This window comes from Ranitomeya imitator, chromosome 2 (assembly GCF_032444005.1).
Source record: "Ranitomeya imitator isolate aRanImi1 chromosome 2, aRanImi1.pri, whole genome shotgun sequence".
Classification (NCBI taxonomy): Eukaryota; Metazoa; Chordata; class Amphibia; order Anura; family Dendrobatidae; genus Ranitomeya; species Ranitomeya imitator.
Window position 1 is genome coordinate 51692130 of NC_091283.1, and position 25633 is coordinate 51717762.

The window sequence follows — 25633 nt, forward strand, 5'->3', positions numbered from 1 at the left end:
TTCTGAGATTGTTTTTTCGTGACATATTGGGCTTCATGTTAGTGGTAAATTTAGGTCAATAAATTCTGCGTTTATTTGTGATAAAAACGGAAATTTGGCGAAAATTTTGAAAATTTCGCAATTTTCACATTTTGAATTTTTATTCTGTTAAACCAGAGAGTTATGTGACACAAAATAGTTAATAAATAACATTTCCCACATGTCTACTTTACACCAGCACAATTTTGGAAACAAAATTTTTTTTTGCTAGGAAGTTATAAGAGTTAAAATTTGACCAGCGATTTCTCATTTTTACAACGAAATTTACAAAACCTTTTTTTTTAGGGACCACCTCACATTTGAAGTCAGTTTGAGGGGTCTATATGGCTGAAAATACCCAAAAGTGACACCATTCTAAAAAATGCACCCCTCAAGGTGCTCAAAACCACATTCAAGAAGTTTTTTAACCCTTCAGGTGCTTCACAGCAGCAGAAGCAACATGGAAGGAAAAAATGAACATTTAACTTTTTAGTCACAAAAATTATCTTTTAGCAACATTTTTTTTATTTTCCCAATGGTACAAGGAGAAACTGAACCACGAAAGTTGTTGTCCAATTTGTCCTGAGTACGCTGATACCTCATATGTGGGGGTAAACCACTGTTTGGGCGCACGGCAGGGCTTGGAAGGGAAGGAGCGCCATTTGACTTTTTGAATGAAAAATTGGCTCCACTCTTTAGCGGACACCATGTCACGTTTGGAGAGCCCCCGTGTGCCTAAAAATTGGAGCTCCCCCACAAGTGACCCCATTTTGGAAACTAGACGCCCCAAGGAACTTATCTAGATGCATAGTGAGAACTTTGAACCCCCGGGGGCTTCACAAATTGATCCGTAAAAATGAAAAAGTACTTTTTTTTCACAAAAAAATTCTTTTAGCCTCAATTTTTTTCATTTTCACATGGGCAACAGGATAAAATGGATCCTAAAATTTGTTGGGCAATTTCTCATGAGTACACCGATACCTCACATGTGGGGGTAAACTACTGTTTGGGCACATGGTAAGGTTCGGAAGGGAAGGAGCGCCATTTGACTTTTTGAATGAAAAATTATCTCCATCGTTAGCGGACACCATGTCGTGTTTGGAGAGCCCCCGTGTGCCTAAACATTGGAGCTCCCCCACAAATGACCCCATTTTGGAAACTAGACCCCCCAAGGAACTTATCTAGATGCATATTGAGCACTTTAAACCCTCAGGTGCTTCACAAATTGATCTGTAAAAATGAAAAAGTACTTTTTTTTTCACAAAAAAATTCTTTTCGCCTCAGTTTTTCATTTTCACATGGGCAATAGGATAAAATGAATCCTAAAATTTGTTGGGCAATTTCTCCCGAGTACGCCGATATTTCATATGTGGGGGTAAACCACTGTTTGGGCACACGGCAGGGCTCGGAAGGGAAGGCGCGCCATTTGACTTTTTGAATGGAAAATTAGCTCCAATTGTTAGCGGACACCATGTCGCGTTTAGAGAGCCCCTGTGTGCCTATGCATTGGAGCTCCCCCACAAGTGACCCCATTTTGGAAACTAGACCCCCCAAGGAACTTATCTAGATGCATATTGAGCACTTTAAACCCCCAGGTGCTTCACAGAAGTTTATAATGCAGAGCCATGAAAATAAAAAATAATTTTTCTTTCCTCAAAAATGATTTTTAGCCTGGAATTTCCTATTTTGCCAAGGGTAATAGGAGAAATTGGACCGCAAATGTTGTTGTCCAGTTTGTCCTGAGTACGCTGATACCCCATATGTGGGGGTAAACCACTGTTTGGGCGCACGGCAGGGCTCGGAAGGGAAGGCACGCCAATTGGCTTTTTAAATGGAAAATTAGCTCCAATCATTAGCGGACACCATGTCACGTTTGGAGAGCCCCTGTGTGCCTAAACATTGGAAATCCCCCACATATGACCCCATTTTGGAAACTAGACCCCCAAAGGAACTAATCTAGATGTGTGGTGAGGACTTTGAACTTCCAAGTGCTTCACAGAAGTTTATAACGCAGAGCCATGAAAATAAAATAAAAATTTTATTTTCTCTAAAATGATTTTTTAGCCTGCAATTTATTGTTTTCCCAAGGGTAACAGGAGAAATTTGACCCCAAAAGTTGTTGTACAGTTTCTCCTGAGTACACTGATACCCCATATGTGGGGGTAAACCACAGTTTGGGCACATGTCGGGGCTCGGAAGTCAAGTAGTGACATTTTGAAATGCAGACTTTGATGGAATGCTCTGCGGGCGTTACGTTGCGTTTGCAGAGCCCCTGATGTGGCTAAACAGTAGAAACCCCCCACAAGTGACCCCATTTTAGAAACTAGACCCCGAAAGGAACTTATCTAGATGTGAGGTGAGCACTTTGAACCCCCAAGTGCTTCACAGAAGTTTATAACACAGAGCAGTGAAAATAATAAATACGTTTTCTTTCCTCAAAAATAATTTTTTAGCCCAGAATTTTTTATTTTCCCAAGGGTTACAGGAGAAATTGGACCCCAAAAGTTGTTGTCCAGTTTCTCCTGAGTACGCTGATACCCCATATGTGGGGGTAAACCACTGTTTGGGCACACGTCGGGGCTCAGAAGGGAAGTAGTGACTTTTGAAATGCAGACTTTGATGGAATGGTCTGCGGGCGTCACGTTGCGTTTGCAGAGCCCCTGGTGTGCCTAAACAGTAGAAACCCCCCACAAGTGACCCCATTTTGGAAACTAGACCCCCCAAGGAACTTATCTAGATATGTGGTGAGCACTTTGAACCCCCAAGTGCTTCACAGACGTTTACAACGCAGAGCCGTGAAAATAAAAAATCATTTTTCTTTCCTCAAAAATGATGTTTTAGCAAGCAATTTATTATTTTCTCAAGGGTAACAGGAGAAATTGGACCCCAGTAATTGTTGCCCAGTTTGTCCTGAGTACGCTGATACCCCATATGTGGGGGTAAACCACTGTTTGGGCACATGTCGGGGCTCGGAAGTCAAGTAGTGACGTTTTGAAATGCAGACTTTGATGGAATGGTCTGCGGGCGTCACGTTGCGTTTGCAGAGCCCCTGGTGTGCCTAAACAGTAGAAACCCCCCACAAGTGACCCCATTTTGGAAACTAGACCCCCCAAGGAACTTATCTAGATATGTGGTGAGCACTTTGAACCCCCAAGTGCTTCACAGACGTTTACAACGCAGAGCCGTGAAAATAAAAAATCATTTTTCTTTCCTCAAAAATGATGTTTTAGCAAGCAATTTTTTATTTTCTCAAGGGTAACAGGAGAAATTGGACCCCAGTAATTGTTGCCCAGTTTGTCTTGAGTACACTGATACCCCATATGTGGGGGTAAACCACTGTTTGGGCACACGTCGGGGCTCGGAAGGGAAGGAGCACCATTTGACTTTTTGAATAAAAGATTGGCTGGAATCAATGGTGGCGCCATGTTGCGTTTGGAGACCCCCTGATGTGCCTAAACAGTGGAAACCCCTCAATTCTAACGCCAACACACCCCTAACCCTTATCCCAACTGTAGCCGTAACCCTAACCACAACCCTAACCGCAACACACCCCTAACCACAACCCTAACCCCAACACACCCCTAACCCTAACCACAACCCTAATTCCAACCCAACCCTAACCCTAAGGCTATGTACCCACGTTGCGGATTCGTGTGAGATTTTTCCGCACCATTTTTGAAAAATCCGCGGGTAAAAGGCACTGCGTATTACCTGCGGATTTACTGCGGATTTCACCTGCGGATTCCTATTGAGGAATAGGTGTAAAACGCTGCGGAATCCGCACAAAGAATTGACATGCTGCGGAAAATACAACGCAGCGTTTCCGTGCGGTATTTTCCGCACCATGGGCACAGCGGATTTGGTTTTCCATAGGTTTACATGGTACTGTAAACCTGATGGAACACTGCTGCGGATCCGCAGCGGCCAATCCGCTGCGGATCCGCAGCCAAATCCGCACCGTGTGCACATAGCCTAATTCTAAAGGTATGTGCACACGCTTCGGAAAACGCTGCGGATCCGCAGCAGTTTCCCATGAGTTTACATTTCAATGTAAACCTATGGGAAACAAAAATCGCTGTACACATGCTGCGGAAAAACTGCACGGAAACGCAGCGGTTTACATTCCGCAGCATGTCACTTCTTTCTGCGGATTCCACAGCGGTTTTACAACTGCTCCAATAGAAAATCGTAGTTGTAAAACCGCAGTGAAATGCGCAGAAAAACCGCGGTAAATCTGCCATAAATCCGCAGCGGTTTAGCACTGCGGATTTATCAAATCCGCTGCGGAAAAATCCGCAGAGGACCAGAATACGTGTGCACATACCGAAACCCTAACCCTAGCCCTAACCCTAACCCTACCCCTAACCCTACCCCTAGCCCTACCCCTAGCCCTAACCCTAGCCCTAACCCTACCCCTAACCCTACCCCTAACCCTACCCCTACCCCTACCCCTACCCCTAACCCTACCCCTAACCCTAACCCTAGTTCTAACTCCAACCTTAGTGAAAAAAAAAAAAAATTCTTTATTTTATTATTGTCCCTATCTATGGGGGACAAATGGGGGGGGTCATTTACTGTTTTTTTATTTTGACCACTGTGATAGATTATATCACAGTGATCAAAATTCACATTGGAACGAATCTGCCGGCCGGCAGATTCGGCGGGCGCACTGCGCATGCGCCCGCCATTTTGGAACATGGCGGCGCCCGGGGAAGAAGACGGACGGACCCCGCCAGGATCGGTAAGTATAAGGGGGGGAGATCAGGGCACAGGGGGGGGAGATCAGGGCACGGGGGGGGCGTCGGAGCACGGGGGGGGAGGGATCGGAGCATGGGGGAGAGTGATCGGTGTGCGGGCGGGTGGATCGGTGTGCAGGGGGGGTGGATCGGTGTGCAGGGGGGGTGGATCGGTGTGCAGGGGGGGTGGATCGGTGTGCAGGGGGGGTGGATCGGAGCACGGGGGGGGATCGGAGTGCGGGGGGGTTTGATTGGAGCACGGGGGGGTGTGATTGGAGCACGGGGGGAGCGGACAGGAGGACGGGGGAGCGGAGCACAGGACGGAGGGGAGCGGGCCACAGATCGGGGGGCTGGGGGGGCGATCGGTGGGGTGGGGTGGGGGCACATTAGTATTTCCAGCCATGGCCGATGATATTGCAGCATCGGCCATGGCTGGATTGTAATATTTCACCATTTTTTTAGGTGAAATATTACAAATCGCTCTGATTGGCAGTTTCACTTTCAACAGCCAATCAGAGCGATCGTAGCCACGAGGGGGTGAAGCCACCCCCCCTGGGCTAAACTACCACTCCCCCTGTCCCTGCAGATCGGGTGAAATGGGAGTTAACCCTTTCACCCGGTCTGCAGGGACGCGATCTTTCTGTGACACAGCATATGCGTCACAGGTCGGATTGGCACCGACTTTCATGACGCATACGCTGTGTCACAGGTCGGGAAGGGGTTAACAAAACCGCTATTAACTATCTAGATGTGACATTTTTTATTGTTGATGGAGAAATTCATACAAAAATTTTTTTTTAAAAAGTAGACAGTAACAGCTATGTGCATTATAACAGCAACCATCTTGATAAATGTAACATAGTAACATAGTAACATAGTTAGTAAGGCCAAAAAAAGACATTTGTCCATCCAGTTCAGCCTATATTCCATCATAATAAATATCCAGATCTACGTCCTTCTACAGAACCTAATAATTGTATGATACAATATTGTTCTGCTCCAGGAAGACATCCAGGCCTCTCTTGAACCCCTCGACTGAGTTCGCCATCACCACCTCCTCAGGCAAGCAATTCCAGATTCTCACTGCCCTAACAGTAAAGAATCCTCTTCTATGTTGGTGGAAAAACCTTCTCTCCTCCAGACGCAAAGAATGCCCCCTTGTGCCCGTCACCTTCCTTGGTATAAACAGATCCTCAGCGAGATATTTGTATTGTCCCCTTATATACTTATACATGGTTATTAGATCGCCCCTCAGTCATCTTTTTTCTAGACTAAATAATCCTAATTTCGCTAATCTATCTGGGTATTGTAGTTCTCCCATCCCCTTTATTAATTTTGTTGCCCTCCTTTGTACTCTCTCTAGTTCCATTATATCCTTCCTGAGCACTGGTGCCCAAAACTGGACACAGTACTCCATGTGCGGTCTAACTAGGGATTTGTACAGAGGCAGTATAATGCTCTCATCATGTGTATCCAGACCTCTTTTAATGCACCCCATGATCCTGTTTGCCTTGGCAGCTGCTGCCTGGCACTGGCTGCTCCAGGTAAGTTTATCATTAACTAGGATCCCCAAGTCCTTCTCCCTGTCAGATTTACCCAGTGGTTTCCCGTTCAGTGTGTAATGGTGATATTGATTCCCTCTTCCCATGTGTATAACCTTACATTTATCATTGTTAAACCTCATCTGCCACCTTTCAGCCCAAGTTTCCAACTTATCCAGATCCATCTGTAGCAGAATACTATCTTCTCTTGTATTAACTGCTTTACATAGTTTTGTATCATCTGCAAATATTGATATTTTACTGTGTAAACCTTCTACCAGATCATTAATGAATATGTTGAAGAGAACAGGTCCCAATACTGACCCCTGCGGTACCCCACTGGTCACAGCGACCCAGTTAGAGACTATACCATTTATAACCACCCTCTGCTTTCTATCACTAAGCCAGTTACTAACCCATTTACACACATTTTCCCCCAGACCAAGCATTCTCATTTTGTGTACCAACCTCTTGTGCGGCACGGTATCAAACGCTTTGGAAAAATCGAGATATACCACGTCCAATGACTCACCGTGGTCCAGTCTATAGCTTACCTCTTCATAAAAACTGATTAGATTGGTTTGACAGGAGCGATTTCTCATAAACCCATGCTGATATGGAGTTAAACAGTTATTCTCATTGAGATAATCCAGAATAACATCCCTCAGAAACCCTTCAAATATTTTACCAACAATAGAGGTTAGACTTACTGGCCTATAATTTCCAGGTTCACTTTTAGAGCCCTTTTTGAATATTGGCACCACATTTGCTATGCGCCAGTCCTGCGGAACAGACCCTGTCGCTATAGAGTCACTAAAAATAAGAAATAATGGTTTATCTATTACATTACTTAGTTCTCTTAGTACTCGTGGGTGTATGCCATCCGGACCCGGAGATTTATCTATTTTAATCTTATTTAGCCGGTTTCGCACCTCTTCTTGGGTTAGATTGGTGACCCTTAATATAGGGTTTTCATTGTTTCTTGGGATTTCACCTAGCATTTCATTTTCCACCGTGAATACCGTGGAGAAGAAGGTGTTTAATATGTTAGCTTTTTCCTCGTCATCTACAACCATTCTTTCCTCACTATTTTTTAAGGGGCCTACATTTTCAGTTTTTATTCTTTTACTATTGATATAGTTGAAGAACAGTTTGGGATTCCAAAAAGTCAGTATATGCGTATTAGGAAAAATTGTTCTTCCGATAGTGATTTTAAGGTTCAATCCGAGTTTTTAAAAAATAAGTTTATAGCACAAAAATACCCCAAGGATTTGGTGAATAGAGCATTGGAGCATGTTTTTAAGAATTTTAATCAAGAAATGTTACTAAAAAAAGAAAAAGCTGATATTGCAGCTAGTTCAGAAGAATTTACCTGTAGTTTTTTAACCACATTCAGCACAGACCACAAATTCATTAAAAAATCTATTAATGAGTTGTGGTACATAGTGAGAGAGGATAATATACTGGGAAAGTTGGTGCCGCAACATCCCAAAATTATTTTTAGGAGAGCACCCAGTTTGAAAAATAAACTAGCACCCAGCAGACTTTTGATGAATGCAAAAAATTATCTGCTTCACAAAAACCAGGGATTTTCAAATGTTTTCACAAAAAATGTTTGTGCTGTGGCAATATAGCACATACTAGTACAGCATTTAAACATTCTTCCTTTCCTCACCCTTTTCCAATCAGCTACCATTTCACTTGCACCACTTCTTATGTTATTTATATTATCACTTGTCCATGCAACAAGATATATGTTGGTAGGACAATACAACCACTTCACCTCCGCATGAATTCTCATCGACATAATATCAAAATAGGTTACCTTAAACATGGTCTTTCCAAACACTTCAGTATTTCACATAATTGCAATCTTTCACTATTTCGAGTTCACCCCATTGATCACGTTCCTGCACATGTCTTTAATCGCATACAATCACTTAATAAGAAAGAGCTTTTTTGGATATACACTTTGAATTCCCTTGAGCCTGAAGGGCTAAATGTAATGTCAGATATTCTTTGACTTGTTTTTTTTTTTTTATTTAAATATTAAATGTCAATTAAGAATTAATGTTATTAATTTATAAAAAGTTATTTGCCAAGATTTTATGTACCATATATATGTTTTAAATCTTACCTTTTGTATTATAGTATAAGTGCCTTGGTGCCCCTCCCCTTCCTTTTGTCTTATGTATAAATACACCCTGTACTGTGCTATGTATTATATGCCCTGAAGAAGAGAGTAAGAAAGCTCTTGAAACGCGTAGGCTTCAATAAAAAACCTAAAATCTACCTCGTGAGCGCGGTCTTCAGTTCGCCCAAGACTACTACCCTCAATATCCTTTTGGATTTTTGTGGAGACCTGCTGCTACGGTTATGCCTTCATGGGAGTTGTGACCTTTGGTTCACAACTGAAATAGGTGAGCACATTTCCCGCAAAGGATTGTATTCTTTCAAATATAGTGAGACACATTGGGGGCGCTGTTGTGAATTCTGTGGCTGAGTTCACTTCTGTGGTCACAAGTGGTATTGCAGTCTCTGGGCTTCCTCCCTCAGGTGTTTTGGTGAGCTCGTTGGCTGCCTTGCTATTTAGCTCCACCTGAGTCTGTCTTCCTTGCTCCTTGTCAATGTTCCAGTGTTGGATCTGAGCTACTGCATCTTTCCTTGGGCCTGCTGCTCTGCTAGATAAGTGCTTCTAGTTTGTTTTCTGTTTTTTTCTGTCCAGCTTGCAATTGTCTTTTGCTGGAAGCTCTGAGAAGCAGAGGGGTGCACCGCCGTGGTGTTAGTTCGGCACGGTGGGTCTTTTTGCCCCTTTGCGTGGTTTTCGTTTTAGGGTTTTTTGTAGACTGCATAGTTCTCTTTGCTATCCTCGCTCTGTCTAGAATATCGGGCCTCACTTTGCTGAATCTATTTCATTCCTACGTTTGTCTTTTCATCTTGCTAACAGTCATTATATGTGGGGGGCTGCCTATTCCTTTGGGGTATTTCTCTGAGGTAAGTCAGGCTTGTATTTCTATCTTCAGGCTAGTCAGCTCCTCAGGCAGTGCCGAGTTGCATAGGTAGTTGTTAGGCGCAATCCACTGCTGCTTATAGTTGTGTGAGGATAGATCAGGTACTGCAGTCTACAGAGATTCCACGTCTCAGAGCTCGTCCTATTGTTTTTGGTTATTGCCAGATCTCTGTATGTGCGCTGATTACTGCACGCTGTGTTGCCTGATTGCCAGCCATAACAGGGCGCCTTGTGTTTTTTTTCTTTATCACCGATTCTAGGGTGGCAGACTGGGCGGTGGAGGCACGTGACATCTGGGACCGCACACAGGATGCCATCCGGGCCTCCAAGGAGAGAATGAGGGTTTCGGCTGATACACACCGGCGCCCCGCTCCGGTCTTTGCTCCTGGCGACTTAGTGTGGCTCTCCGCCTGTAACATCAGGCTGCGAGTTGAGTCCACTAAGTTTGCTCCTCGCTGCATTGGCCCGTTTAAGGTTCTGGAACAGGTCAACCCTGTGGTCTACCGTTTGGCTATTCCTCCACGCCTTGGTATCACCGATACTTTTCACGTTTCCCTCTTAAAGCCCGTTCGTTTGTCCCTGTTTTCTGAGTCATCTGCTGGGACATCGGGTTCATCCACGGATGAGTTTGAGGTGAATGCTATTGTGGGGTGCAAGGTGGTACGTGGCAAGAAATTTTATCTGGTGGACTGGAAAGGTCACGGCCCAAAGGATAGAACCTGGGAGCCTGTGGAGCACATTCGGGCCCCACTGCTTATTGCAGCTTTTGAGCGTAGTGAGGCTCAAGGAGGGGGGCCCTAGGAGGGGGGGGTAATGTTAGGAGTCGAGTTTCCTCTGCTGCACAGGAGGAATCTCAATCCGTGCCTGCTGCGGTCTCCCATTCTGCATCGGCCGCAGTGGGGTCTGCTCAGCGGAGGCGTCGCTCCCAGCATGTTGCTGGGACTGATTCTGTGCAGAGGGTTACTACTGCCTTTTCTGGCTCTCCTGTTGTACCCTGCACTGATCTGCGGCGAGCAGGCTTCTCTGGGACTAAGTCCTTATTTTCACACACCGAGCATGCCCAGGGCAAGATCTCCCGTTGGAGATCGAGGGTCACATGCTCAGGTACTGCAGCACATTCCATTGGTCCTCCAGGAAGGTCCTGAAAGGGCAAAGCTTCGGTAGCAGCTTCCTGTGCTGCAACTATATAAACTGCGCATGACCGCACGGCCGAGCGCTAGTATTGTCTTGTAAATATGTGTGTGTGTTGTGAGTGAAAGTCGCTCTTTAAATAACCCTCCCTATTGGATGACTGTTCGCGGAAGGTGTATGTTTGCTATCTAGCGCCCGACTTATCCAACAGCACGTAACACACATTACAGCTACCAGTTGCTGTGTCCGCCAGTACGGCGCCGTGCGCTTGCTCTGCGCTTTCCTGACCCAAGCCTGGGTGGTTAGTGGCGTCCGTCAGTGCGGCACCGCACGCACTCTTGTGCCTTTATATCATTATTTATGTTCCTCTGACACCCCAGTTGCGGTGTCGAGTGCATGGGGTCTTCTGAACTCAAATCCTCAGTCTCGGGTTTGAGATTAGTGACTCCTTGCTTGCGCTCTATGTGCGGTACCGCGGTCCTGTGACGCAACAGGGTCGCTTCCTTCACACAGGGTGAAGTTAACCCATGTGTGTATTCTTATAGTACCGCCATATAGTCCGTCTTTACTAGCAGCAGGGTTTTTACCTGCACGGTGGACCTCGGACTGCGAACGCACCTAGTTCCATTTCATCTTGTACTTGGTGCGTTCCGCCAGTCCTTAACATCTCTTTTCTCAATTTCCATGAATCTGAAATTCCAATTGTAAAAAAATTAAGTCAATGCTTTACGTTAGTTATTATAAGGTCATTGGTTAAGGTTCTTGTGTGTCTAAACCTCAGTTGTCGTTCATCCTTACAGAACGTATCCATCAAGAGATCGACAAAGTCATTGGAAGGGACAGGGCTCCATGTGTCGAGGATCGATCTCATATGCCCTATATGGATGCTGTAATCCATGAGATTCAAAGATATATTGACCTCATACCAATGGGATCTCCACGCAAAGTAATCCGTGATGTGACATTTAGAGATTTCCATATTCCAAAGGTAAAACTGCACTTTTGTGTGTTCACTGGTAGACGGCAAGTAATATGGATCATGCCACAACTAAAATGCAGCTCAATACTATTAGGAGTCCCAAAAATTAATTTACAAAAATGGTTGTAATAGTTAATGTTTATGTAATTTTATTGTTTTTCTAGGGTACCAGTGTCTTCCCAATGCTCAGTTCTGTTCTCCATGATCCGAAACAGTTTAGATACCCGAATCAGTTCAATCCAGGACATTTCCTGGATGAAAATGGTAAGTTTAGTCGGAACGATGGATTTATGCCATTTTCTTCAGGTAAAAGCTAAAACGTTGAGTATTAACAGGATTGAGTCCTTTATAGTTATGGGTGGGTTGATGATTTGAAATGGGCTTAAATATTTTGTAGTTATTGCTAACAATTTAGACTGGATTAGTTGACCCTGTGCGTTTGGAAACCAAGAGATGCAACCAAAACAAAGTAAAAGATCATTTTTGTGCCTTCTGATTTATTAGAGGGTAAATCCTCATTCATAGACTCCATCAATATCTGCTTTAATTTGCATCTCCTACTCTTCTTGACCCAGGATTTTAGCTCATTACCTCAACAAGTACCGTATTTGACATTGTGTCATGTTTCTTTCCAAAGCAAATGAATTTCCTGCAAAAAATAATGATACCATATAAATACATAAGCATTGTTTTTTTATGAAATGATTCAAGTTACATGAAGATGCATTAAAAAAGTGAACTTTTCAATAAGAAGATGAAGGATAATTCTGAACAATTTATGGGATTTACAAGGTCAATAACTCAAGTTATAAGAGTGATAACTCAATATCATTTTATGGATCAGCAAATACAAAAGGAAAACAAGTCCAAAATGTATCCAAAACCACATATAAACCCAAATTAAAGTCAGTTTCACATGTTCATGTTTCCAGAATATGTGGCATCCGCTTTTTTCTCACGAATCTCACACGTACCCAATATAACCTATGGTCCTTTTCTGGCAGCAAGCCATGACAAAGACCAATGCAAGCCTATGTGTCCATGAAAAAAAACATACAGCACACAGATGGAATCCATGCGCCATCCGTGTTCTGTCCGTGTTTAACATTGCTAAGTATAAGAGAAACTTTGAAATTTCTTTCTTCCTTTATCTATAGCGGAAAAACACCGATGGCCGCACTGATGATAAAAATGGACACGTGGAAGACACGCCAATGGAAAACACTGATGGCACTAGTACTGTTTTTTTCACGTATGTGTTATATACCGACGTGTGAAGAAAGTCTAGAATCTAAGTGAATTATAGACACCTAACCCAAAAGTAGAAATTAGCCTTTTTCTGGACAGAAGGAAGATTGGTATTAGCAAGATGTTAAATGTTCCTGGTTTAGGCTTTAAAATGTTGGCAAGTAAGTCAGAAAGTTAATTAATAGCAGAACAAAATTGCCTAAACTATCTTCCAAGACTGGAAAAACTTCCTGATCTCAGGTGACCTGTGCTGCAAAGATAACATCTGTCAGCCCAGTAATCATAAGCTGAGCCTGGGATACTAGAGGGTAAGGAAATTCACACAGGTCCTTTCCATGGCCAGAGACTATTGACATGGACCATGGACTGGGGTCGCTCAAAGCAATCCGCTCATCTCTACTCATGAGCTTTCTCACTCATCAGTTTGACGTGTAAAATGTTCATTTTAACATCAGGAGTTTACAGCTATCCAGACATAGGTAATCAAAGAAAAAAAAAACAGCCCCAATAGCTCTAAAAAATGTATTTAGTAATGTATAAATTTAGTTTTTCGTTTTTTTTTATTTTTGCACTGTCACATTTTTAACCTTTACTTATGAGATCTAAAACTGTTTAGGTGTACATACAGCAAGTTGTTGATTTATTCAATTATTCCTTTACCTTCCAGGAAAACGGATCTGTCTGGGAGAAAATCTTTCAAGGATGGAGCTCTTCCTGTTTTTCACCACCATTCTACAGAACTTTAACCTCCGGTCACCTGTGGACAAAGATGAACTAGACTTGACACCTACAATAAGTGGATTTGGACATTATCCTCAATATTATGAGTTGGCCTTCATCCCTCATTAATTGATTCCAAACTTTTTTTTTTATTTTATTACATCTATTTCTACTTTTGGCATTTCCAAGTTCCAAATAAATTATAATCAAATTACTAATACTTACCAGTCTTTATTGGCAATAGTTTTTCTTTAACTCAAAAAAAAAAAAAAATATTTTTTTTCTTAAATTTGTGTCAATGCACATAAATCAGTGTCTGATCAAAGAACTAGGTCAAGATTTATCTCATGCCAAAAATGTAGGCCTCATCCACATGGACAAGCTACACATCTGTTTTGCATATTTCCATAATACAAACCCAAGGTTTGCCATCAGGGCATTACTGTCCTTTCTGGCATATGGGGCTTGGCAAGAAAAGAGGCTCTATATGGGTATAACTTGACGATTGGTGGAGCAGTTTAGTATACATTTTTTATAGGCTGAACTGGATGGACAAATGTCTTTTTTCGGCCTTACTAACTATGTTACTATGTTACATTTTTTTACAAAAAAACATATCAACTAAATACCCTGTTTTTTCCATCTTTTGACTAGCACTTGCTTATTACTGTGATTTTTTTTTAACAACAGAGTTTTTTTGACTTCACTGTGCTCTTTTGTGTCTTCAAGTTTTTTGTTGGTGTGTGAACAGGTTCCTACAGACTTGTTCATTGTGCAAGTAGCCCATGTGTTTCTGGTTCTGTAATTGTTCTCTTGTTTCTACAAGACTAGGGAGTCCACCACTCCTAATGGGTCATTTGCATTCAGCTGTTCCATCCAGCTTGGTCACATAAAAATTCCCTCTCTGAACCCTGCTTATACAGGTACTATACAGGTGATCAGGTTTTTAAATACATCAGATAGGGATTACATATAATAGGTAGGACTGCTCTATATGGGTATACCTTGACGATTGGTGGAGCAGCTTAGTATACATTTTTTTGCAAAAAAAGTATCCCCTATCAACTAAATACCCTGTTTTTTTCCATCTTTTGACTAGCACTTGCCTATTATTGTGATTTTTTTTATACAACAGAGTATTTTTGACCTCACTGTGCTCTTTTGTGTCTTCAAGTTTCTTGGTGGTGTGTGAACAGGTTCCTACAGACTTGTTCATTGTGCAAGTAGCCCATGTGTTTCTGGTTCAAGAAAAGAGGCCCAGTTTGTGCCCCCCTTCTCACTGGGCCCCAGAAGCAAGATTCAGCCATTTGCTCACTAACTCAAAATGCGTCCTGAGACGCACATTGAATTAAAATTTATTGCCATGCACTGGCACGGTATGGTATCCATAAGTCGGGGGTGCCTGGTACCAGCGCTGGCACTTGCCCCCTCTCCAATATTCACCTCTCCTCATAGCCTGTAGCTCTGGTCTCTTCCGCATCTTTTGACTATGATGTCTCACAGCAGTGGGCATGATGATGTCACTACAGGGTGCTGTCTGTGCTGAGCAGTACTGAGAGTCAGAAGGCACTGAGGTATCAGAACAGTGGCCAGCTGGGAATGCGAGAGGTGAGTATTTGATTTTTTTTATTGTATGTAGCAATGAATGGACCTAATTATACTGTATGGAGCAATAAATGGGGCTATTATACTGTATGAAGCAATAAATTGGGCCGTTATACTGTATGGAGCAATATATGGGGTCTTTATAGAACATGGAACAACATATGCGGTCATTATACAGTATGAAACATTATATGGGGCCATTATACTGTATGGAGCTATATATGGGGCCATTATACTGTATGTACAGAAATATATAGGGCCCATTATACTATATTGATCAATATATGGGGTCCATTATACTGCATGGAGCAATGTATGGGGATCATAATACTGTATGGAGCAATATATAGGGCCCATTATACTGTATGGAGCATTATGTGGGGGCCATTATACTGTATGGAGCATTATGTGGGGGCCATTATATGTTGAAAAGAGCAATATATGTGGCCCATTATACTGTATGGAGGACTATGTTATGAGCAAAATTCTGTATGAAAACTATGTGGTGCACGTAATTCTGTATGGAGCACCATGTGGTGTCCATAATAATGTGTTGAGCACTCTATGGTGCCCATAATACCGTATGGAGCACTATGTAGTACACATATTACTGTATAGGGGACTATGTGGTGCCCATAAAACTGTATGGGGGATTATACTGTCCAGTCTAAAATGAAAAGTCTGCAGTCACTCTGTTAGGTCTCGAGTTCCCGCTTCTGCACAGGGGGAATCTCGAGCCATCTCCGCTGTGGTCTCCCATTCTTATCCAGCCACAGTGGAGCCTGCTCAGCAGGGACGTCGGTCCCAGCGTCTTGCTCAGTCTCACTCTGTACAGAGAGTTACTGCTGCTTCTTCAGCTTCTGCCATTAAAGCCAGTGCTGGTCAGCAGCGAGCGGACTTCTCTGGGACTAAGTCCTTGTCTGCACACACTGAGCATGCCCAGGGCAAGATCTCCCGTTGGAGATCGAGGGTCATGTGCTCAGGCTCTGCAGCACATTCCATTGGTCCTCTTGGCAGGTCTCGGAAGGGCAAAGTTTCTGTGGCCACTTCCTGTGCTGCAACTATATAAACTGCGCATGACCGCACGGCCATGCGCTAGTGTACAATTGGTAATGTGTGTATGTTGTGAGTGCAAGTCGTCCTTGGATACCCCTACCCTATTGAATGTCTGTTCGCGGAAGGTGTATGGCTGCTATCTAGCGCCCGACTTATCCTACTGCACGAATCACACATTACAGCGTCCAGTTGCTGTGACCGCCAGTACGGCGCCGTGCACTTCCTTTGTGCTTTCCTTACCCAAGCCTGGGTGGTTAGTGGCGTTCGTCAGTGCGGCACCGCATGCACTCTTGTGCCTTAATATTGTTATATGGTTTCCTTACACACCCAGTTGCGGTGTTGTGCCAGCAAGGGTCTAATCGGACTTCAATCCTAGTTGGGCTTGAGTTCGCTGACTACTTGCTCGCGCTCTATGTGCGGCACCGTGGTCCTGTGACGCAACAGGATCGCTTCCTTCACGCTGGGTGAAGTTTAACCCACGTGTGTATACTTATGAGTACCGCCATATAGTCCGTCATTACCTGGCAGCAGGTTCCATCTCTGCACGGTGGACCCCGGGCTGCGAACGCACCATACTCTATCTGTCTTATTATTTGGTGCGTTCCGCTAGCCCTAACACACTCTGACTGCAGACTTATGAATCCCTTCAGAACACGTATTGCGTGCTGCAAGAATTCGCCAGTTTCTGAGTAAAATTTAATATTGATACTACAATTGATATTACTCATGTAATGTAAGAAGTAAGTGAAATCTTTGACCTCTTATTATGATTAAGGGTGTCCTGTACGCCAGAAACACATCAGTTTTTTAACCCTGTTTGTCGCTGGAAATGCCGGTCTCCCTCTTTTTTCCTTCTACTTTGGCATTGTACTATACCTATATTTCTTATCCGTGCATCATGAATCGTGATATGTGTTAAAGGGACTAAGACTCCTTTGTCCGAGGTCCACAAAAATCTAGTGCTGGCTCTGACATTAATAGTTAACAGCAGCCAGCTAATAGGAGGCTGGCAGCTGACGTCTGCACCTCAAACGGATGAGGAAGAGGACGCTGCTGGACTGGAGCCAGGTAAAGAGAAATGTTTTTTTCAATTTTTTTGTATGGTGTCAGGATGGTAGATCCTATGTGGCCTGGGGGCAGGATGAGAAAAGATATGAGGCCAGGATGGAATATCATATGGAGCTTTTGGGCAGGATGGGAGAACACATGGTGCCATGATGGTATATCATATGAGGGCAGGATTTTTTTGAACATATGGGGCCAGGATGGGATAAACATATGGGGGAAGGATGGAGACATATCGGGCCAGAATGGCTTATCATATGGGGACAGGATGGGAGAATAATGGGGCCAGGATAGGATATCATTTGGGGTCTGGTGGCAGGACAGGAGAACATATTGGGTCTGGGGCAGGATGGAGACATATGGGGCCAGAATGGGATATACAGTGGGTACGGAAAGTATTCAAACCCCTTTAAATTTTTCACTCTTTCTTTCATTGCAGCCATTTGGTAATTTCAAAAAAGTAAATTTTTTTCTCATTAATGAACACTCTGCACCCCATCTTGACTGAAAAAAAAGAAATGTAGAAATTTTTGCAAATTTATAAAAAAAAAAAACTGAAATATCACATGGTCATAAATATTCAGACCCTTTGCTCAGTATTGAGTAGAAGCACCTTATAAGCTAGTACAGCCATGAGTTGTCTTGGGAATGATGCAACAAGTTTTTGACACCTGGATTTGGGGATCCTCTGCCATTCTTCCTTACAGATCCTCTCCAGTTCCATCAGGTTGGATGGTGAGCGTTGGTGGATAGCCCATTTCAGGTCTCTCCAGAGATGATCAATTGGGTTTAGGTCAAGACTCTGGCTGGGCCAGTCAAGAATGGACACAGAGTTGTTCTGAAGCCACTCCTTTGTTATTTTAGCAGTGTGCTTATGGTGTTGTAGGAAGGTGAACCTTCGGCCAAGTCTGAGGTCCAGACCACTCTGGAAAAGGTTTTCATATAGGATATCTCTGTACTTGGCCGCATTCATGTTTCCTTCAATTGCAAACAGTCATCCTATCCCTGCATATGAAAAACACCCCCATATTACAAGGTAGGGGCCCTTATTTTCCCTGCTTATCTCTGGCCATTGCATTAAAGCAGCAAAGATAACAGGCTTTAAAAACAGGCTGGTAAATAGATATGGGAACAGAACAGAGCTTGCTCTATAAATATGGGTGCAGAACCAAACTTACTCCTGAGATATGGGAGCAGAACAGAGCTTACTGCAGAGATATGGGAGCAGAAACAAGCTTACTACAACGGTATGGGAACAGAACCGAGCTTAATACAAAGATAAGAGAGCAGAACCGAGCTTACTACAGAGATACAGTCATGGCCAAAAGTATTGACTGGCCAAAAGTATTGACACCCTTGCAATTCTGTCAGATAATACTCAGTTTCTTCCTGAAAATGAGTGCAAACACAAATTCTTTGTTATTATTATCTTCATTTAATTTGTCTTAAATGAAAAAACACAAAAAGAATTGTCCTAAAGCCAAATTGGATATAATTCCACACCAAACATAAAAAAGGGGGTGGACAAAAGTATTGGCACTGTTCGAAAAATCATGTGATGCTTCTGTAATTTGTGTAATTAACAGCACCTGTAACTTACCTGTGGCACCTAACAGGTGTTGGCAATAACTAAATCACACTTGCAGCCAGTTGACATGGATTAAAGTTGTCTCAACCTCTGTCCTGTGTCCTTGTGTGCACCACATTGAGCATGGAGAAAAGAAAGAAGACCAAAGAACTGTCTGAGGACTTGAGAAACCAAATTGTGAGGAAGCATGAGCAATCTCAAGGCTACAAGTCCATCTCCAATGACCTGAATGTTCTTGTGTTTACCGTGCGCAGTGTCATCAAGAAGTTTAAAGCCCATGGCACTGTAGCTAACCTCCCTAGATGTGGACGGAAAAGAAAAATTGACAAGAGATTTCAACGCAAGATTGTGCAGATGTTGGATAAAGAACATCGACTAACATCCAAACAAGTTCAAGCTGCCCTGCAGTCTGAGGGTACAACAGTGTCAACCCGTACTATCCGTCGGCGTCCGAATGAAAAGGGACTGTATGGTAGGAGACCCAGGAAGACCCCACTTCTTACCCCGAGACATAAAAAATCCAGGCTGGAGTTTGCCAAAACTTACCTGAAAAAGCCTAAAACGTTTTGGAAGAATGTTCTCTGGTCAGATGAGACAAAAGTAGAGCTTTTTGGGCAAATGCATCAACATAGTTTACAGGAGAAAAAAAGAGACATTCAAAGAAAAGAACACGGTCCCTACAGTCAAACATGGCGGAGGTTCCCTGATGTTTTGGGGTTGCTTTGCTGCCTCTGGCACTGGACTGCTTGACCGTGTGCATGGCTTTATGAAGTCTGAAGACTACCAACAAATTTTGCAGCATAATGTAGGACCCAGTGTGAGAAAGCTGGGTCTCCCTCAGAGGTCATGGGTCTTCCAGCTGGACAATGACACAAAATACACTTCAAAAAGCACTAGAAAATGGTTTGAGAGAAAAGCACTGGAGACTTCTAAGGTGGCCAGCAAAGAGTCCAGACTAGTGTTGAGCGATACCTTCCGATATTCAAATGTATCGGTATCGGATGGTATCGGCCGATATCCAAAAAATATCGGATATCGCCGATACCGATACCCGATACCAATGCAAGTCAATGGGACACAAATATCGGAAGTGATCCTGGATGGTTCCCAGGGTCTGAAGGAGAGGAAACTCTCCTTCAGGCCCTGGGATCCATATTCATGTAAAAAATAAAGAATAAAAATAAAAAATATGGATATACTCACCCCTCCGCTGGCCCCTGGCTGTCACCGCTGCAAGCGTCTGCCTCCGTTCCTAAGAATGCAGTGAGTGAAGGACCTTCGATGACGTCGCGGTCAGGTGACCGGTCACCTGACCGCTCACGTGACGTCATCGAAGGTCCTTCACTCACTGCATTCTTAGGAACGGAGGCAAACACTCGCAGCGGTGACAGCCAGGGTTCGTCGGAGGGGTGAGTATATCCATATTTTTTATTTTTATTCTTTTTTTTACATGAATATGGATCTCAGGGCCTGAAGGAGAGTCTCCTCTCCTCCAGACCCTGGGAACCATACGCACTGCACACGCCGAAGATGACTGGGAACACTTCTGATTCCGATTTCCGATATCCCAAAAATATCGGAACTCGGTATCGGAATTCCAATACAGCAAATATCGGCCGATACCCGATATTTGCAGTATCGGAATGCTCAACACTAGTCCAGACCTGAATCCCATAGAACACCTGTGGAGAGATCTAAAAATGGCAGTTTGGAGAAGGCACCCTTCAAATATCAGGGACCTGGAGAAGTTTGCCAAAGAAGAATGGTCTAAAATTCCAGCAGAGCATTGTAAGAAACTCATTGATTGTTACCGGATGTGGTTGGTCGCAGTTATTTTGGCTAAAGGTTGTGCAACCAAGTATTAGGCTGAGGGTGCCAATACTTTTGTCTGGCCCATTTTTGGAGTTTTGTGTGAAATGATCAATGTTTTGCTTTTTGCTTCATTCTGTTCTGTGTTTTTTCATTTAAGACAAGTTAAATGAAGATAATAATACCAAATAATTTGTGTTTGCAATCATTTTCAGGAAGAAAATGAGTATTATCTGACAGAATTGCAGGGGTGTCAATACTTTTGGCCATGACTGTATGGACCCAGAACCGAGATTACATCAGACATAGGGGAGCACAACCGAGCTTACTACCGAGATATGGAGCAGAACTGAGCTTACTACAGAAATATGGGAGCAGAACTGAGCTTACTACAGAAATATGGAAGCTGGAAGCTGAACAGAGCTTTCTCCAGAGATATGGGACCAGAACTGAGCATACTACAGAGATATGGAAGCAGAACTGAGCTTACTACAGAGATATGGGAGCAGAACTGAGCTTACTACAGAGATATGGGAGCAGAACCGTGTTCTTCAACAGAGATATGGGAGCAGAACCAAGCTTACCACAGAAATATAGGAGCAGAACCGAGCTTACTACAGAGATATGGGAACAGAACCCAGCTTACTAAAGAGCTATGGGAGTAGAATCGAGCTTACTACAGAGATATGGGAGCAGAACCGTGTTCTTCAACAGAGATATGGGAGCAGAACCAAGCTTACCACAGAAATATAGGAGCTGAACCGAGCTTACTACAGAGATATGGGAACAGAACCCAGCTTACTAAAGAGCTATGGGAGTAGAATCGAGCTTACTACAGAGATATGGGAGCAGAACCGTGTTCTTCAACAGAGATATGGGAGCAGAACCAAGCTTACCACAGAAATATAGGAGCAGAACCGAGCTTACTACAGAGATATGGGAACAGAACCCAGCTTACTAAAGAGCTATGGGAGTAGAATCGAGCTTACTACAGAGATATGGGAGCAGAACCTAGCTTACTACACAGATAAGGGAGCAGGATCAAGCTTACTACAGACATAAAGGAGCAGAACCGAGCTTACTAGAGAAATATGGGAGCAGATCAGAGCTCAATAATTCTACTACATGGAACCAAACCTGCTACATAGAATCTGGAGCATTCATTTAAAAATCCACAATACTAAGTGCCATTGTATACAGGAACTCTACCAAAAAGAAAAAGTGTATGCATAAGAATTGGGATCACCACATCAGTCATGAATAGTGTTGAGCATTCCGATACCGCAAGTATCGGGTATCGGCCGATATTTGCGGTATCGGAATTCCGATACCGAATTCCGATACTTCCCGCGTATCGGATACCGGAATCGGAAGTTCCCAGAATTCAAACTGAACGCAGCAGCCAATGAGGAATGATTGGAAGTGTGGGCACATCCTGTTTAGCATGGTGGGCATGTAAGTACTGGCAAGGCTTGGATTGGCTGCTGAAATGATGTCACTCTGCACTATAAAAAACGCTGCCGCCATTTTGCGCTCACTCTGCTGTGATTTCAGTTAGGGACAGGACGCTGTGTTCTAACTGAGGGCCAGTCGAGCTAGCTAATTGCTTTATTTTCCTTTCCAAAGGCTAATTTAGCAAAACGCTGTGTGTTCTTCACTGTTCACCTTGCTCTTGCCTTGCAGCACTGTTTTAACAGCGTTCTGCAAGGTCTCTGTGTGTGTGTGTGTGCAGCTCACTCTGTAGTCTGTGTGCAGCCATATACCCTGTTGTATTCAGCTCAGGGGGGGTTCACACTGCCTCACACAGTTGTCCTTTTTTGCTCTTAGTGCAGCCTGCTGCACATTTTTTCTCAAATTTCCTATTAGTGTTTTTCCACCAGTCTCCAGCTCTATTGTGGAAAAACACTACATAGGATAACCTAGAGGGGGGTTTTTGGGCCTTGCAGCGCCGTTTACGGCTGTCTGCACGGTCTCCGTGTGAGCCCAGCTCGCCCTGTAGTCTGTGTGCAGCCATAGCCGGTTGGATTCAGCTCAGGGTTCGTTACTGGCTCATACCTTGAGAAAAATTTTACTTTTTTCAAATAGTGCAGCCTGTTTAAAATTTGAAAAAAAAAATTCCTATTAGTGTCTTTCCACTCGTATCCAGCTAAATAGTGGAAAAACACTATATAGGATAACCTAGAGGAGGGTTTTTTGGCCTTGCAGCGCCGTTTACGGCTGTCTGCACGGTCTCTGTGTGAGCGCAGCTCGCCCTGTAGTCTGTGTGCAGCCATAGCCGGTTGGATTCAGCTCAGGGTGCGTTACTGCCTCATACCTTGAAAAACAATTTCCTTTTTTTCAAATAGTGCAGCCAGTTTAAAATTTGAAAAAAAAAATTCCTATTAGTGTCTTTCCACTCGTATCCAGCTAAATAGTGGAAAAACACTATATAGGATAACCTAGAGGAGGTTTTTTTGGCCTTGCAGCGCCGTTTACGGCTGTCTGCACGGTCTCCGTGTGAGCCCAGCTCGCCCTGTAGTCTGTGTGCAGCCATAGCCGGTTGGATTCAGCTCAGGGTTCGTTACTGCCTCATACCTTGAGAAAAATTTTACTTTTTTTCAAATAGTGCAGCCTGTTTAAAATTTGAAAAAAAAAATTCCTATTAGTGTCTTTCCACTCGTATCCAGCTAAATAGTGGAAAAACACTATATAGGATAACCTAGAGGAGGGTTTGTTGGCCTTGCAGCGCCGTTTACGGCTATCTGCACGGTCTCTGTGTGAGCGCAGCTCGCCCTGTAGTCTGTGTGCAGCCATAGCCGGTTGGATTCAGCTCAGGGTGCGTTACTGCCTCATACCTTGAAAAACAATTTCCTTTTTTTCAAATAGTGCAGCCAGTTTAAAATTTGAAAAAAAAAATTCCTATTAGTGTCTTTCCACTCGTATCCAGCTAAATAGTGGAAAAACACTATATAGGATAACCTAGAGGAGGTTTTTTTGGCCTTGCAGCGCCGTTTACGGCTGTCTGCACGGTCTCCGTGTGAGCCCAGCTCGCCCTGTAGTCTGTGTGCAGCCATAGCCGGTTGGATTCAGCTCAGGGTTCGTTACTGCCTCATACCTTGAGAAAAATTTTACTTTTTTTCAAATAGTGCAGCCTGTTTAAAATTTGAAAAAAAAAATTCCTATTAGTGTCTTTCCACTCGTATCCAGCTAAATAGTGGAAAAACACTATATAGGATAACCTAGAGGAGGGTTTGTTGGCCTTGCAGCGCCGTTTACGGCTGTCTGCACGGTCTCTGTGTGAGCGCAGCTCGCCCTGTAGTCTGTGTGCAGCCATAGCCGGTTGGATTCAGCTCAGGGTGCGTTACTGCCTCATACCTTGGAAAACAATTTCCTTTTTTTCAAATAGTGCAGCCAGTTTAAAATTTGAAAAAAAAAATTCCTATTAGTGTCTTTCCACTCGTATCCAGCTAAATAGTGGAAAAACACTATATAGGATAACCGAGAGGAGGGTTTTTTGGCCTTGCAGCGCCGTTTACGGCTATCTACACGGTCTCCGTGTGATTTAAACTAGCTCTGTAGCCCGATCTGCACCAAAAAAAAAGTTAAGTTCACCAAACACAACTTAACACTTGTGTAGGCCACATTTGAAAAATAATAAAGTTTAGTCCACAATTTACAACATTAGTGTTTCTTACACCTGTTAGGAGGAGCATTTCAGGAATAAGCACACTAAGGCCTTAGTACTTTTCTGCTTATCTTTATCTGTCAACCGAGATGAAGAGGGCAGGGAGTAAGGCACGTGGGCGTGGGCGCGGAGCAGGGAGAGGAGCAGGGAGAGGACGTGGTGATTCTGTGCCTGCTGCGGGCGCCGGTGACTCGTCGTCACTCAGTTTCAGCAGGGAACAGTCCTTCATGTGCAGCTTTGTCGGAGAGCGCCGTGCACCGCTGCTACGTGAAGACCAAATTGAAGCCGTTGTCGGGTGGATGGCAGCTAACGCCTCGGCATCGACTTCAGTTAGTGCCACATCCTCTCAGGCACAGAGCACTGGAGAGCAGCCATCTGTCTCTTCACCACCTGCTAAATTGGCCAGGCAGTCAGAGAGCCCAGGACAGGAGCCGTCTCTACTTCTGTTCTCTGAATCTCTTGGCTTGGAAACAGGGGGCCAGCCAAGCAGCATTGGAGAAATGGAAGAAGAGGCAGTGTGCAGTGATGCCCAAAAGCTTTATCTCTCTGACTCTGAAGAGGCAGGTGGGCCAGTGCCTCCGGTGACCACAGCGCAGTACGCATCTGATGATGAAACTCAGGTGCCGCTTTCTGATGCGTACTGTGCTGCCGAGACTACCCAGGAGGAGCAGTTGGTGGCAGAGGGTAGTGGAGATGATGAGGTCCTTGACCCATCGTGGCGTGAGGAACAGGAAGGTGGTGGGAGCAGCTCTGAGGAAGAGCTTCCCCTTACGGGCCAAAGAGGGAGAGGGAGGGGGAAGACTGCGGAGCCTGTAGCCTCCACTTTGGCACCCGTTAGGAGCCTGTCTCTTTCCAAAGCCAAAAAGGGCGCTCCCAAGACTTGCAGTGCCTGGTCCTTTTTTGACACAGTTGCAGATGACATTTGTTTTGTCAAATGCAAGCTGTGTCATCAGAAAGTAAAAAGAGGTAAAAGTGTCAGCAACCTCAATACCACAAATATGTGGAAACATGTGCGGAACAGGCACGCGGTGGAGTTACAGAAACACAGTGAAGACGTAGGCCAACCAACAGCGGCAGCTACCACCTCTTCATCTCGTGTTGCCTCTTCCTCCACTGTTGTCCAGAGACCTAGTGTAATTCCACCCACAGCACCACCTTCCCAGTCATCCTCACACTCCCAGTCTACTCTACAGCCATCGGTAGTCCAGGCATGGGAGAAAAGGCGGGCATTCTCGGCCAACCACCCCCGAGCACAGGCTCTGAATGCAGGCATTGCCAAACTGTTGTCCCTGGAAATGCTCTCGTTCAGGCTGGTGGAGACTGACAGCTTCCGTGACTTGATGGCATTGGCAGTCCCACAGTACAAGGTGCCCAGCCGCTTTTACTTCAGCAGGCAGGCTGTCCCTGCCCTGCACAGGCATGTTGAGGCAAACATAAAACATGCGCTACTGAACGCCGTCAGT

At 44.1% G+C, this 25633-nt stretch overlaps 1 protein-coding gene across 1 annotated transcript in view; it reads left to right on the top strand.

The window, feature by feature from the left end:
* The window catches only part of LOC138661796 (cytochrome P450 2C11-like), a 33875-nt gene extending 20323 nt beyond the window's left edge, over nt 1–13552 (top strand). Inside the window, exons 2-4 of the mRNA XM_069746720.1 lie at nt 11237–11424; nt 11580–11679; nt 13331–13552. Of these exons, the coding sequence (XP_069602821.1) occupies nt 11237–11424; nt 11580–11679; nt 13331–13512 (470 nt within the window). The 3' untranslated portion in view covers nt 13513–13552. The remainder of the gene's footprint in view (nt 1–11236; nt 11425–11579; nt 11680–13330) is intronic.
* The last annotated feature ends 12081 nt before the right edge of the window (nt 13553–25633 follow it).